We start from the raw sequence: 17,106 nt of genomic DNA on the forward strand, positions 1-17,106 counted from the left end.
CTAAGTTTTGAAACATTTAAAAGCAGTAATGGGTAGAAATGGAAAAAGGATCTACACAGGATCTGTGCAAGCACACAATGTGCCATAAAATGGTAAACACACAGCAAACACCTTTGTCTACCTATAGGTGTAAGAGCGTATCCAAAAGCCACATCATTTTCAGAAAAAGACAGTAAGTTTGTGAGAAAAATGCCAAATCTTTCCATATTCCTAATCAGACGTGATTCTTTTTTTCTCCTTTCATTTTCTGTTCCAAATGGTAAAACACACAAATAAGGGCAAGAACAGCAGAAAACAACTTTTTTACTGTTTCAGCTTTTAATATTTTAATATTTTTCACTAAAAAAAATATAGTATTTTGAAAGGGCAAAAAATCACCATCAAAATAGCTCTCAAGAAAAATGTGCCTCTTTAAAAGAAACAAAAAAAGAAAAAAAAAAGAAAAAAACATCAAAAAGTAACACTGACCAAACAAATTTATGCCAGCTGGAAGTATGGGCTAGCAGCTTTCTTCATAGCACTCTTGATGTACTTGGGTTGAGATGTCCTGCTCTTGTTTCTGCTCTTCAGCTCTAGCAGATACTATCTTTGCTTTGTCTATTCTAATTTTTAAGGTTTGTAATAATGGAACTCCCGTTCTTCCTTAGGATGTTTGGCTCCAGTGCTGCTCAGTTTGAGTCCCATAAGGGATACATTTCTCAGAAGCACTTCCTCATCTCTAACAGAAGAGACACGTTCAGCTAACACTTCTCACTTAAGACAGGCATGTTGTAATTAAATCAAGATTACATGTTTTGCCCAGCTCAAATACAGATTTGGGCTCTGTCCTTGTTAATATGGCAAGTATGCAGTCTGCATATTAGACATGAATCCAAAATATCTGCAGATAATTAATAGTGCGTCCCATTTAGCACGTTTTGCCTTGGACACAAAGCCAAAATTTTAATGATGGCTCATAGTCTGGCATATTACTTAACACAGCCTGTCATCATTTGAGTACCCAATTCTTTAGCTGAACTATTTCAGCCTACAAATTCAGTGGATTAAAAAAAGGCTGGAAAACTGCAGGAATATAACATAGGTGTGAATTTTGGGCAGTCCTGACTGAGCAATGATCATGAAAAGTAAAAAGCAAATGGAAGCTGTGCATCTCTAAAAAATTTTTTGTTACAGAAAGGTGAATCTCCTTCATAAATATTAAGTACAAGCAGCAATCAATGACTTAACGATCCACAGTCATTCAGGAGCTATTAATCTGAAGCAATAAAAGCAACTCCCACTGGCATTGTAAGTGTACAATATGGATCCAATCTACCAAAATGCTGTTCTTGATAATGGAAGCAATATAGTTCATTTCTCACAACCTGCACAAATAGAATGGCACCATTCAAAAGGAATCATAACCCAAATTACTTCCAGATCTCTTGGGTAAGTTAATATCATTTGTTACTTTTGTCTGTGAAGGTGGGGGGTTTTTTTCAATTTTTTCCCAAATGATTTTCTACCAAAGGTACTAAACACAGGGTGCTCTCTTGAAACCCAGTACTGGCACTGTGTACGGGCCTTTAAATAAACAAGCCAAAACTGAGGAAATAAACCTTTCATTTGATTCTTAAATGACAATAATTGCTCAAAATTCAGCACTGGCAGTGAAAAAAGCAATTACTGCATAAAAATGAGAAAAAAAAAATTAATTGAATACTTGACCTGCCTCAGAGCAGGCTGTACGCTTCCCAGAAGCAATAAGTGCTAACACTACTCTTTCATGGCTTTGGCACTACAGTGGCAGTCATTTAATTCACACAGTTCTTTGGTTCTTGGTCTGGCCTTTGGAAGACAGGTTCTGCTCTGCCACAGTGAAAGCCTGAAAGAACAGCACTGCCAAATCATCAACATCATGAAAGCAGATACAAATGTCCCACACCCAGCTTATCATACTACTTCCTTTAACGAAAAATACCTGCATTAAGATCATAACACTTGGAATGAGGGGAAAAAAGCTGTTTGGGGTGATTACCTTCTTTCTCAAGTATATTTGCTTTTCTAAATAACTGCTGAATATAACATGGACTAAATCAAAGACAAACAGAACAAAAATATCAAGGAGATGTGTTAAACAAGTTCTGCCTATTTTAAGGCAACAAATACAGCTGAACAGAAAAACTGTAGAAAGAAAAAATGAAAGGGAAGGTCACAACAAAGAGGCAAAGAGGAAACAATTCCTGCAAATGGAAAACTCATTTCAGAATACATACATAGGCACATGATGTAATTCTATGTAAAAGAAGCATTTCAAGATCACGAGTTGAAATATGTTTCTGGTACCCATTTTAGGTATTCATGAATGTTCGTGACATCTACTGTCTTATTATTTACAGGATTCTACTCACCTATGCACTTTAAACCATCAGGAGCTGTATAAAACCCTGGAGGACACTTGCAGAAGTAACTGCTAACTGTGTTTGAACACTCTCCTCCATCACAGATTCCAGGAATGGTGCTGCATTCATCAATATCTTCAACGCAAAAAGAGAAACAGGGGCAGGTTAGCTAAATTACTTCTGGCACGAGAATAGGTATTTTATAACTAGTATTAATGATCAAGTTCAGTGTGGTCTGAGAGCCCTCTTTACTTATGTACTAGGGGCATAATCAGCAGTTTTGAATCACGATCTTTTGTTAGGCATCTTATAAACACAAGTGAAACAGAACTTAAGAAAATATTGTATCTGTAAATTGCAAAAAGCCATAGAGTTTGTTTTACTGCTTAACAATGATGGATGAAAATCTTAAACTGCAGAGGGGATTTACTAAGTAAACCATAACCCCTCCAGTTTGAATTCTGCACGCTAGAATTAAGAAAACTGTCATGGGACCTGTAATGACCATAGTGATCAGGAGCTTAACCATTATGTCTCAGGGCATCTCCAGCAGCAGAGTGTCTCCTGGCACCGTACAGAGGCAATGGTTCAATACTGACTCAAAGGGAAGCGTAGCACCTACTGCATTGCCCATCCTTCTTACTGTACTTGGGTTTTTCTAGAAGTCCCCCATATAAAAGCACTGAGCAGCTAGGCACTGTTTAATTAATGCAATCTGACAGGATTATAGCTCAAAGCAGGATGACTGCAGGCAACAAAAATTACCTTTCCTGGCTTTCTCCACTAAGTGAATGTTTTGAAGTTTCAAGAGATTTCTAGACAGTAACCAAAATACCTACTGCAGAAGTCAGGCAATGTCCATAATTTCCCTTAAATTTTGTCAGCAATTTTAAAATAAAAGTCTGTATCGTGATATTCTTCACTAATGAATCTCAATACATATACTAAATAATCATCACCATAGATCCAACGCAGAATAATTTTCCAAGTCTGCAGAAAAAACCCTAACAAATACCTTCTTATAGCTGCATACATGAACAGAGGGAATTTGAAGGGTTTCTTCCACAGCTAGGAGTTTATGTTATCGACAGTCATGTGAATAACAACCTATGCCAGCCCCAATTGCTCCCTAATTACCATCAGCAGCCTGCCTGTAATGTGTAGTTACTTTCCCCCTGGTTTCCAGTGACTGTCTTAACAATGCAGCTGTATCTACTTAGCACTGCTCTCATCTTCTAGGAACCTGGAGTCCAGCTGAGCTTAAAAACAGCTAGTTTTTTTCCATAGTACCTACAAGAAGAATCAGCAAAGCAGAGCAGAAAGAGAGGTTATTCTCTAGAGTGATCAATGACAACTGCCAGTCACAGCCATCTACAATCACCCAGTTTCTCTCCCGACAGGGAGAATCCAGCCAGAAATAATGGCATCACAAGACTCTATCCAACCTCTCCTCCAGAGATCTACAAACAGATAGACACATGGCTGTAATAATGATTTCACCAACCACAAAAATTTCTGAGATGAAATACTGCAACACCACCCAACACACCAAGGCAAGGAGTGAATAATATCATAGTCATTAAAAACGATTGGAGGAATTTAAATGTAACGCCTAAATTGGAATTTGGCCCCAACAGATGGGGGAACACCCAAAGTCCCACAGGACCGTTAATGAGCGTTTTACCAAGTAGAGAGGATCTCTGTTTGACTTCTCCTGTGAGGATGGTAATACAAAAATTCAGTAATATAAAAATTCAGTAATATAAAAATTATCAATTCCTCTTCCCCTAGGTAAAGCATTGGATGTCCTAATACCTTTGTGGTTCCTTGCCTTTGCAGGAAAGGAGTGGAGGGACTGGGGTGGCATACAGACAACCAGACCTTGTAGACCAACCCATCCGAAGTGGTGCGGGGCCTTGGGCCCCCTGTGCACACATTCCTCCCCAGCATCTTGCTAGCTGTCGTGATGTGGGTCGCATTCCTCGCTTGGGTGTGTGAGAGGGGTGTGACTTTTTGTTCACTGCTACTTCGAGGATGTTGCCAAAGCCTCAAGTCCAAGTGCCCTGGGAGCACTGCTAAGAGACTTCTGGCTCCTGCTCCAGGATTATACTCCACAGGAGTCCCAAAAGTCTCAGTGACAAAAAATGTGGAAATTGAATTTTGGTCTGAATAAAGCCCTTAATTAACAGTGAAAAATGCAGTCGTAAATGGATCAGATTCAAGCATTTTCTGACTCAAATTCACCAATGTTTATCTTAAAGTCACTGTTGCCACTGTTTACATAGAGTCCAACCTTTTTAAAAGCAAAATCATCACTCTTCATTTTAGGGTTGAGCCTAACCCAAACAGTTTTTCACTATTTATATTAGTGTTGACATTCATATAAGCAACATTGCCATTGTTAAGTATGCAAGTTTTATAAAGGTAAGTATACTCGATGTACACGCAGACATGCATGTCACTCCAGGAAAAATTACTCCCCCCAATCACCACAAAAAGTATTTACCTCAGCATTAACACAACTGGAAGAGAAATGGTTATATGAAGCAGTGAAATAAGCTAACACTTAAAATACAGTTTTCCACCAGCTACGCTAATAAAGACAATTTTGGCCAACACACCTCATTTCCCATCTTGTTGCATTGTCTCACTGTAGCTGACGATTTCTATCATGATCTTACTTTAATGGGAACCCGCTGAAAAAACAGTACTGGTAATTCAGCAGGTAGCTCCCAGTTCTACTAAATCAGTGACCAAGGACACATTACAGCTGCCAGAAGTCCTACTTGCTGGATAGGAAGTTAAACCAAGCACATGATCAGATGTTAATTATTATGTATTAGAATTAATTACAGTTAATTACTATAAGGCAAATACCTTGTCTTATATCAGAGACTTCAACTTAAAACTCAAAGGGATAATTATAAAAGCAGAATGAATATTCTGTTGTTAGGCGACTCTGCTCTTAACTGTTGAATCACTATCCTATTTCATTCCGCTGGTATAAGGGTGTTACTTCTAATTCTTTGAATTGTATTAATACCTACACAGCTTTAACTAAAATTGCTTGGTACATGCAATATGACGATGCACTGAAAGTAAGTCTCTGTCTGCTGAAGTTCAAAAATTTACAGGTATGGAACCAAAGAAAGAAAACTCCATCCTGTCTTTGCAGCCAGGTGATCCCTCCAAAGGGACTTCACAAGATGGGGCAGGAAATTTGTGGCAGGATTTGGGAACGAACCAAGCTATCCCAGGTTCTTGGGTCCAGTCCCTCAACTATTACCAAGTGTAGGCTCTGAAGGTGGTGGTTGTTTGGTTTTTTTGTTCTTTGTTTGGTTTTTTTGTTTGGTTTTTTACATGATTCAGCAATTGAAAAATAGCATAGAAATGATTATAAAATGCAGCCTATGCAAGCCTACAGTTCTCAGTTTTTCAAGTACTAATACTTAACAAGGCACATGTTCAGTCTTTCCTATTCACCATGTTCTTGGTACTTCACCCACAGAAGGAAACACTTGCAATGTTGTTCTACCCTAAAGGTGGGTTACTTTCTGCCAAAACCATTGGCAGTCAATATGAAAACCATGCTGTGTACACACTCTTCTGAAATTGCTTTCCCTAACCTGCAATTAAATTATAAAGTCTTGCTTGAAATAGGGAACTTTCTTTTGAAAGAGTAAGTCATAATTTTTCCAAAACAACTAAAAAATTCTTGAGTGCTTCCTTAAAGGCACTTGATGCAAGAAAGGGTAGTGGATGTACACCTTACTCTCACAGACACACACCTTTATGATATTGAAAGTTGGCACTCCAAAATCACTAACCACTTATGAAACTTGCCTGCTCACACTAATTTTTGTCTAATGACTGAAAGAAGAATCAGTTGTAAGAGTTTAAACATTATTTGGACTTCATCGTGAAGAAGAGGAATCAAAACTGTGCAACTGACACATTTTAGTACTATGTTCCTTATGTATCAAAAATTCTCTTAAAGCAGAGGGGACATCTATGCCTGATTATTATATAGAGAAAAAATACTATCAAATCACAGTTAAAAATTAGCAAGATTCCATAATCACACACTGCAAATTTCCACACTAAAATCTATCACCTGCTGTACTTCCAAAACAGGATGACCAATAAGGACAGATAAAATGTTTGTCCTCTTTTAACATCTGCAACTGTAAGGATGAGTTTAGAGCATAGTCCTGCAGTCTTCACTCAGCAGTGTCAAATTCTCATTAACATTAAATACGGTTTACCTGAGTAGGTGGGAATGTGTTGAACCTTCCAGTCATATACACTTTTTGGTTAAAAGATCCACACAGAGACATTTGCCTCAAGCATTTCTAAAGCAACATATCAGTTAAAAAGTATTTTTAATTTTAATGTTTCATTTGTTTCAAATGTACCTTTAAGTTTGTAAAATGTTACGTGAATAAAAGGCTGGAAAAAGCTGCAGGGCCGATATTTAAGATTTTCTGGTTTAGAAGGAGAAAGAACCATTATTTGTATTTGTTGTGAAGAACGCTATTTGCATATGCAAGGAAAAAGAGACTGGAAAGTTTGTTACAAACTCCTAAACAAAGTTGGCCCCAAAAAGAAGACTTTCCCGCCTTTACTTTCAGAAGAAAGTTCTAAAAGTTCTTACCGTCGCATTTTTGTGTCACTTCATTAAACTTGTGTCCAGCTGGGCATTTGCACTCAAAAGATCCAACAGTATTAATGCAATTTCCCCCTTGACAGATCCCAGGGATGGCTTGGCATTCGTCCACATCTATCATATAAAAAAGGAAAACACACCCACTTTTAATTCATTTCTCAAGAACAGCCATAATAATTTGTCTACAGAGAAATTAAAGTAAATATGCCTAAATCCATTCTTCACCCATCATAATATTATGATACTTGCTTGCAAAGACAGACACTAATTTTGTAATTATTCTATGCAAAGTATGATTAAGTATAGTACTCTGAATATTTTCTGCAAGAAATCACATCATTATTATTGTTACAGACATCAAACATCTAACTGCTATTGCTTTGTTTTTCCAAAACATCTGGGGAATGGTGTGCAGAGAATACGGCCTGCCAAAACCCAGGTTCTTTTAAAGTATCTGAAGCTGGGTACACAAAATCACTTGCCCCTTTGAAAATCTTGGCGACTCTATACAGTGCATAGCCCACCAGCGCAGAGAGGCAGGAGCTGTGGAGGAGCGCTGTGCAGCGTGCATGGAGGGGGCCTCACGGAGAGGCACGGGGAACTGCATAGTCATTATTGATGGAAATGATTAACTCATCACTCCAGTAAGATCGGCATCAATGACCTTAAGCTGTGGTTAGGATTTGACTCAAGAAGTTTCATAGCCATAATTAATGTCTCAGGAGGAATTATTAATGACCCGCTTAGACATTCATAAATTTGGATGGTTTTTTCCCCTTTATTTTTCTCCCTTTGCTTTTAATTTTTTTTACTCAAGAAAATGAAACAACAAACATGGTATCACAGGCTAGGTAGGAAGCTCAAGACAAACATTTTCAAGAGTCCCCAGTTTTTGGCCTCACAGCTATTTTAGCACAACAACATGTGTGTCATCACTTAGATGCAAAAGTGTTGCTACGGCTTAGTAACAGACAAAAGAGACTAAAGGAGGAGGAGTGGCATTGCAATAGGAGACAGCAGAGGTCTGGCTCACTGTCCCCAGGGGCAGCCCTGTGTCTGCTGCTCCCTGTCCTTCGGAAGCAGAGTGCTCGCCACTCTCCAACCCAAATGCCTGTGCTTCCCCCATCTACCCAAGGAGTGCCAGCTGCTGCTGGTAAAACCCGATTTCCTGAATTCTTGGCCTTCACACTAGGATTGGTTTCAATGCAGGGACACAAGCTGAAGGAGATGATGCCTTCAAATCTCTCTTTATAAACCCCGGAGAGCCAGCTGTAATGTGTCTTGTACTCTGAAAAGCAAAGTATTATGTCTGTACAAAAGGCCAAGAGGCAATTTCCCTGGGAGCCACAAGTAGGAAGCTTTAGGAACGCCAAGGGGCATATCTGTACCACATCGCAGAGCGTTATGTAAAGATCCCCGGGCCGACTGAAGCGGGCCCGGGGGTGCAGCAGCGGAGCCAGAGCAGTGCTGTGCCTGAGCTAACCGCTGTGCTGGGAGGCACAGGGAACTAGCACAGCCTCAGCACCCTCGACACAGCCACATTGCCGCAGGGACTCGAGCTACAGCAATATGCTGTGCTTTAATAACAGTAATCAGCCAGACTTCATGGCACTGTGCTGACTTAAAAAAAAAAATTAAAAAAATAGAAGCCATGCTCCTGAGTCATGATGTCTTGTTTCAAAATCCCACCTTTTGGCTTTCATTTTCCTCCTCTGTATCTTTAAAAACCTCAGCTGTGATATTAATTTAACTATCGGCCAGACAGACAAAGTCAAACTGTGGGCAGCGATATTCTATTTACTTTTTAAAATAAACCTGCCCTCCCCTCCATTTTATTTTTTCTGATTTCTCCACACAATAATAACGGTTCCTTTTTCTCTTCAGAGAACCTGGATTTTATTTAACCTGCTTTCTTTTATTTAGATTGAATATGGATGTGAAATCTCTGAAATGTCTTCAGTCTGAATGGATGTTATCTGATTTCAGAAGGACTGGATTTAGTACAATTGCATGAAAAATAAAGCTAATATGTGGTTCCATAGCAGGTCTGTCGAAATTATGAACACATTACAAGAGAAGGGAAAACTGGAAAGTACAAGTCAAACTTACAGGGCCAAAACTGTGTTGGCACCGCATACAGATTAGCATAAATGTAGCTGCATGCTAAGAAATGTGCAGCAAGCAGAAGTAGCCTTATTCCAAACTGCACAAACCCATTGCAGAGGTCACTGCAGCTTTTCCGTGACACAAACAAGTGGGATATAACTAGGTGTGGCATGAGTTCAGGGGTGTGGGCCACATATTTATGCACATAAGATTTCAGAAGTGTCCAGAACCTCGATTCACAGATTTCTGCACAATTCAGTTCTGACCCTTACAGTGAGGAGGGAGAACAGAGTGGCTGAGGTTAAAATATGTGCACATTATGCAGCATACACAAACTTGCCCATCTCAAAGTTCATCATGCCTGTCTGCAGGCACCAACCAGGACTTGGCCTGTGACAGAGGATATCTACATTTTTTAATGCAATGGAATGCCTTGAAGTCCTTCATAGGAATTTCATGATTAAATAAAATTACTCATAGATTTATAATCTTTATCTCTCCTATTTTCAAAAATATTGTAACTTATTAGACAATGTTAGACAGATTGAAATAAACTAGCCCCAAAGATATGGTCCTGGGAATTTATAATCCGCATCAGTTTAATACATAGCTGCCCCTGTTAACTTTCTCCTGTTTCCTGCCAGACATCCAGACAATAAAAGAATTTATACAGCTGGAAGTATTAGAATAAAAGCCAAAAGCAGTGTAAGGACTTTCTATGGTAAGGCATGCTCAGAAAGAAGTAAGCAACATCTGGGTGGATTTTACGATTTGAAACAAATGCAAACGCATTTCCAAAATTGTATAAAATATATAATAGGGCATTTCAAATGGCACGACATGCACTTTTCTCCAGGTCGAAGCAGTGTAGCTCAAGAGATAAGACATCCAAGATGAATCAAAAATGAACAAATTTTAGCTAAAAAATCCCACACTGGATAAATGGAACAGTACTGCCACAGATGGATTTTTGCATGTTTTGAGTGCTTTTTGAAACAGAATAAATTCCTCCACAGAATGATCGAGTGGTACACTCAGAAAAACACCATTACAGAACCAAGGGAAAGGGCTGCTGGCAGTGAGAAATTCATTAAGATGCTGGCTGCTCTCACATGACCTAAGTTACTAATGTACTCACTTGAACATCAGGCACTCACTGAATCATGAAGTAATGCATCTGACAATGTTTTTCCATTCTTCACACATATAGCTGAGAATGGCTTAGGACAGGTTATTCACAGCAGTGTAACTCAATTAAGATTAATCCAGTAACAATTTCAGCAGCTTTTGGGGAAGCTTTGCTGCTAACATACCTTGACAGGCCCCAGTTCGAACGTTTGGAATGAAACCTCGGCGGCAGGGATGCGGCTGGGCAGGACACATTTCACAGGGGTGGCCCCATGCTCTCCCAACTGTTGCACAGCAAAGGGTTTTTGTGCAGACTATTCCGCTGAGCTGTCCCTGGCACATCTGGTTGGTTATCAAAGTGAAGCAAGGGCCGGTCCTGTAATCTGCGCCAAAGACAGGAAACCTAATCAGCATCACAATAAAAATACACAACAAAACTCATAATAAAGCAAAACAACAGCACATTCAGGCAAGCCTTCTGCACATAAATTGCCCACCAGCCCAACAATTTTACTTAGCAGTGTTCTGCAGAGGATTTTTCTCAAGTTTTCCTCTCTTTCAAATCCACTGAAATTAAGCAGCTCTATGAATACATTGTGACAATTTTACCAGGAGTATTATATAATTTTGCAGCGATTCTGCAGGTCCCCTTTGCTGCTTGGTTTAATCTCCAGTAATACTCCTTGGGAGGTCTTTTCATCAGTTTGTTTTAAATATTCAGTGCATTAATTAAAATAATACTGATAAAAGTTAGGATATGTTTATTTCCACAAGTGTTCTCAAATGAGTCTCAAGGGAAGAGAATACAGACTGCAGGAAGTTTTCTGAGGACAGTTTTCACTGTTATTCAGGCATATGCTGTACCAGATATGTGGGTAAGCTTTGCCTACAGCTGAATGGAGGGCATGTGGAACACATCTGCTTTGATTTGTTTATGGTAGGACAGGCCACTTAGCCAACGGACAGAATTAAACTAAGATGTTAATAAAATACTAGTAGGCTTTATTTTGTTCCATTCTCCAAGGGCAACAACCAAACAGTGGTACTGCCAACTCCTGCTGTCTCCTGTACATCCGGGGTGCGCGCTCCAGTTAATTCTTCACAAGCAACCCTAAAATGTTTTTCTGTTATGGTGCACCAGGACAGAGTCCAGCACCCTCTAAGCAAAGCCAGCAAATTACGAACCTGATATTTGTCTGTACTGAAATAGTTACCCGGTGCCTCAGCCAAGGTCACTAAGTAATCCACACTGCCTTATAGTCATGACATTATAAATTCCTCCAAATTTCATGACGCTTCCAAACTTTCTTAACAATAACGTTTCCACTAAACCATTGATAAATAGTGTTAAATAGGGCAGAAGTAAGAACGGATGCCTCTCCCATCTGCCCCATCTCCCCACACCAGGTCCACCTTGAAACCTATCATTTAACTAATCTTCATTCCAGTCCAGGGATGCTATGTCCCTATGCTATAATTCTGCTGACTAATCAAGCCACTCCTTGATAGAATAAATAAAATGGCTTACAGAAGTCCTGTAAGCTATACATTAGTGCTATATTGTTACTATTATCTTCATCAATTAAACATGATCTTCTCAGAAAGGATAACAAGTTAGTATGAAAGACCTATTTCTGATAAACTTGTACTAAATAACACTAAACACCATTTGCTCTTCATTAACTATGTATTACATCCTATAATAGTTATTCTATCTTTGGCCTGTTTAACAGACCTGTAATCACCCAGATCATCTCTTTTCCTTTCAAAATACTGGAACAATAATAATTTGCTTCCAGCCACTGGAAATTTATCCTGTATTTCCAGATTTCTGCAGAATTAACCTGCATGATATGAGAACCCTTTAGCTAGCTCTTTTCAGTCTCCCTGGTGCTGGTTAGCTAGACTAGCTGTATAAAAATAGGTAAATGCAATTACTGCTATTTAATGTCATCCTTAAATGCTATCAGACTGCAAATATAAAATTTCTGTCCTATAAAATTTCCTCCAAACGGTACAGCTACATTTACTGAACGCATCTCCCTCCTCTTTCCTAGCAGTTTTGTGAGCATCATCATGAAATGGGTCAGAATCTCTGGTATCATCTCTTACTCTGGTTACTTAATTCCTTTTCATCGTCTTAACTTTTTTTGGCTCAGTATTTCTTTCTCATTGTGTCCCTTCACTTCCCCTATTAATTTTCTACACTTCAGCTTCTATCAGGTTCTTTTCTCATTTTTAAGCATTTTTGTAACTGCTTTCATTTTCCTAGTTAGACAGGCTTGTTTTGCTTTTGTCAAAACTTACACTGCCTTCTTTCTCATATCCCATTGTAGAAATGCAGCTTTGGAAGCACATAGTACAAAATCAAATATTACCAGCTTTATCTTATTCCTTCAGCACACAAATGAATACAAGTAAGTCATGATCAGTTATACCTATCAATTAAAAAAGTTTAGTTCCAAGATCGATTCTTCATCCTTGAACAAAATGAGGTCTAAGAGAGCTATCTGCTTTACTGTATGCAAAACTCCCAATATTAAAACTCCTAATATTAAAACAATAGATGACAATTTCTTTAGAAACATCAGTTTTGTGTCGGCAACAGGAAATCTCCAGTGTACCTCCTCAGAATGAAATCCCTCATTGTAGATTGTCCCTATGCCGTTTATATATAGACGGTTTAAAAAGGAGTCATTTTGTTCTCTGCCGCAGTGGGAAGCACACGTCAGACAGTAGTGAATAACCCATCTTGTATTTTATGGTAGAATATGAATGGATCAGCATTTACGATTGTTTGCTTTCAAGCTATAAATGACTTAGCAGTGGCTAACATGCCTTAGAAATATGGTGAACTCAATGAAGTTAACTTTATAATCATGCAAATCTTTCCACAAGGTTTCAGTAACAAGTAGGTCAAATATGCACTCAAAACCAAGCAAATCCAGCTCCCATTTGTTATTACCCAAGTTATAGCACTTTAGTATGGAGAATTGTAGACTTTATTTTCCCCTAATCCTTTGCCTTTGTAAATTTTATTCTTAATTCTCAGTTGTCTGCTGAGTACAACTTTCCTTCCTTATATTTTCTCAAATACAATCTTTCACCTTTTCACAAGTAAAATTTTCTTTTGCGTTCTTAATGGAAAATTCTAAAGGTCAGAAAATGCATTAAGATCATTTGGATGTACACACTGACCTATGGCCACAGAGAACACACTTCCAAGTCCATTTTTTTTATACAGAGGCTTAATAAAAAGAGCTCTAAAATTAAAGTAATAATAATTAATAGTGAGTTTAATATTTTTGACACATTACGAGATGAAGGCCTATGAGAAGGAAAAGGAAATGGGATTCCACTAACACGATGGCAAATGAAAAGAGAATGATACCACATGTAAAGAGATTTCCTTGAGTTACACCATTTTCCTTGAAAGTGTTTGGTTTTATGAATTATGCTGATTTCAGAAGATGCAGTAAGCCCTAGGGTCTATGCTACAAAACACTAACTTGAGATATGAGCTTAAACCCCCAATCTTTATTTTGTAACAACAAAGTTTCCTTATACATTTGTGTCACTTGTGATTACTCAAACTACTTCAATCAATGAAGCTCAAACACAAGGTTCCAAATGATCAGTCAGGAGTTGACAAGAGAGGAAGGGGAAAAATATAGCCAGAAAAGCTATTACACAGTTTGTTTGGGGATTTTTTCCGGAGGTAATTTCATTTTAACTGAAGAATGTTGAGACTTTAAATTATTTTAGTAAAATTATTTTTTAAAGATGTGCAACTGATAATTCAAATGTTTTAAGTCATTTCTAATGCAAATTTCAGCATGTGCAAGCAGCCTTCAGTAAGGCATTAGTCACGGTTATCTAACAACTTTATCTTCTCCTTCACACACTTCTTAGCTATTTCGATAAGGAATAATTCCACAGGGAGTCTCAGACAACTGAGAAGATGGCAGAAACTGTAAAACCACATTAAGTTCATATATCGTCAAAAATAGCAAGAGAGCATTACAATGAGGCTGGTTTACACCATGCAAGAATCCAGCTTATTAAGTCCGCAGGAAAGAATCAAGCTGCATTTTCATCTAGAGCGCGTTCCTGTTTCAGCCACAATCATCAAATAATTTTAGTTATCTTCTCAAAAGATCCTTTATGTTCCTAAAACCACCAGAGAGGCTTCTGAAATATGTAGTACTGGCAGGCTTTGATCAAAACCAAGCACAGCAATAAATAATGATAATTGTTCCAAGTAATGCTGGACAGCACCAAAGAGACTCCGAGCACCGGGATAATGCAAGACTTTCAACACCAGATACACATCTTAAGCCCTCGATTCACGTTAACCCCTGTTTGTTTTCAAGCATAATATATGCTTGAATATATAATTATGAATATAATTTAATGTAAAAATACAGTTGAAAAAATTTTGAACTAATGGAACCCAGATTAAACAATTATGCTAGTGCAAGGATGCTGGATGAAATTCTGGTCGCTCTTTCCTCCAAGATTCATTCCTTATAGATCTCCTATAAAGGTTCTTGATGCTTCAAATTAACATCCTGATTTTGCAAACTCATAACCACCTGTTAGGGAAGTTGACAGACTCCTCCACCCTTGTCAAAATAAATGGAAATCGAATGGGTGCAAAGGTCAAAGGATGGGACCCTAGCAAGCCAGCATTTATCTCACCGTGATCAAGATCTCATTACCAAAAACAGGAAAATGCCACCTCTTGCCATCATAAAGGAATGGATAATGATAAAATGAGTGCTGCTTTTCCAGTTCTCAGCACACGGCATGCACAGCTCCCGCAGTACCTTGTGCTGCACACCGGCTGAACGCTGCTTGGAGGGAGGAAGCATTCCTCCTAGCTGTTAGCACTTCACATGGGTAAGTTCTGCATGAACCCCCAAATCCAGCCAAGACTGCTCTGTAACTGAAACCACTCTCAGCAACGCAAACTGGCAACTTTCCCTTTCTTTAGTACGAGGGAAAAGGGAAAGAAAGGAATATTCCATTATCATACAAAGAATGAAAGAAAGGTCAGAAAGGGCTCTAAGGCAAAAGAAGTATCTTAAAGCTGATCTTTATTACAACTTACTTTCTGCCTAGCAGCATTTTTGTTTCTGCTGTTTGGTGGGTTGGTTGGTTTTTTTTTACCAGCTGGGGATAAAAGAGGAACATTGGAAGTGAGACTGCACAAGGCAGAAACACAGTCTCGTCTCTGCAAAGCCTACTCAGCGCTGCTCACGTGTGACCCACCGCGCTTGACAGCCCGTGCCACTGCTTGGCCAGCCATCAGAAAAAAGAACCACAACCAGCTGTACCTGAGAACGCTCTTTTGGAAACTGATGCCACACAGCCAAAGAATAATGCTACCTAAAAGATTGGCGGTCTGAGTTTCAAGTAGCAAAATCCTTTTAACGTGGTACAGGACTTTAGGCAAATTTCAACTATTTTTTCCCCAAGCATCCAAAGTGTGTATTTCTAATGGAAAAAAAAAAGAATTTTATAGCAATTCTGTTTTTCAATGGCATCCTTAAAGTACAAATAGGAATTTTAAATGGTGAGAGAACTAGTGACTATGCAGTTACAAGCAGAAAAAAAAATACTGGGTAATTAAAATGCAGCACTGCAGTCAGGTGCAGGAACAGTATGAGAAATCGAGCTTCCATCTTTCCCTGGCCTGGAATGGCAGGTGCTGAGAATGCTATATACAAGAAAAGATATCACATCTCTGTTATAGAGGGGGAAAATTTGCCTTAAACACAACTTTTGGATTAGAAAAAGTAGGATTAGGATTAGAAAAACAGTTGAAGGGATTTCCAAGTGAGTTTCCAAAAATGTCCAGTGGCTGGACACATATATCGGAAAAATTAATGGGTGAGAAGGGAACTCTGAATGCATCAATTCAAATGTCACCAATAAGAATGATAAGAGAATGACATCAAGAAAATTATGTTTTTGGAACAGGGATAAAGACAGTGTTTTAAAAAATTAGCTTTCACCAAGCCATGAGTGAAGAATCTTAAATGAATCCTAAAAATACACACATATAATCATATTTACCTAAGCTGGTTCAGGTGTGCTTGCACAAACAAAACTCTTATCACTTTTCCTGATTTTAAAAACCAGGAATGGAAGAAATTTGTATCAGATGTTCTGATCTAAAATCTGAAATAAATGGTGACACAATGGCACCATATATATGATAAGAAATGCCAGCTCTTAAAGTTTTAGTTCTTTGAAAAAGCCATGTTTCTTGACAGGATTGGAAACCAGACGATACCTCTCACTATACAAACTACACTGTTAATGGAAAAACACAGCTTCCATCTCTCTCTGTATGTTTCACTGTACTTCAATCATTCTACTCTCTTCAGAGAAGGTAGCAATACATTTAAAGATGATGGAAAAAACCACCATGTGCCTCATTTCAAGAGGCAGGATCTGCTCTGTCTGAAATCAGAATTTTTGCAGTAAAATTCCAAGAATTACAGAGTCTCAGAACTGACCCAAGAGCACGGCATGACCAAGCTGGCTGTAGCAGTAAGTACCACCATAACACAGAGTTACGGAACAGAGAAGTTTAGCATTTCAGGCTCAATTTCCAAATGTCCTTCAAAGTGATTCTAGGTATTTTCAGACATACTAAAATCTCCTGATAAGGACAGAGAGAACAAACAGAAGCTTTACACACATACCCCTCCCAAAAGATTAATGCAAACCTGTGTGTGTCACTGCACCAGAGAAATAGGGAAGGGCAATGCGCTCATAACTCTAACTCCACTTGCAAAATGTGCCTTTCAACTG

General features: G+C 38.6%; 1 protein-coding gene across 2 annotated transcripts in view; it reads right to left on the bottom strand.

Moving 5' to 3' along the window:
• FBN1 (fibrillin 1) overlaps nucleotides 1–17,106 on the bottom strand; it is a gene marked incomplete at its 5' end in the record, with an annotated part of 157,900 nt that overhangs the window by 91,579 nt on the left and 49,215 nt on the right. For both annotated transcript variants that reach the window (XM_082322558.1, XM_082322557.1), the window contains 3 exons: nucleotides 2,391–2,516; nucleotides 7,036–7,161; nucleotides 10,467–10,664. In XM_082322558.1, the coding sequence (XP_082178684.1) occupies nucleotides 2,391–2,516; nucleotides 7,036–7,161; nucleotides 10,467–10,664 (450 nt within the window). The remainder of the gene's footprint in view (nucleotides 1–2,390; nucleotides 2,517–7,035; nucleotides 7,162–10,466; nucleotides 10,665–17,106) is intronic.

This window comes from Platalea leucorodia (assembly GCF_965183815.1).
Source record: "Platalea leucorodia genome assembly, chromosome: 9".
Lineage (NCBI taxonomy): Eukaryota > Metazoa > Chordata > Aves > Pelecaniformes > Threskiornithidae > Platalea > Platalea leucorodia.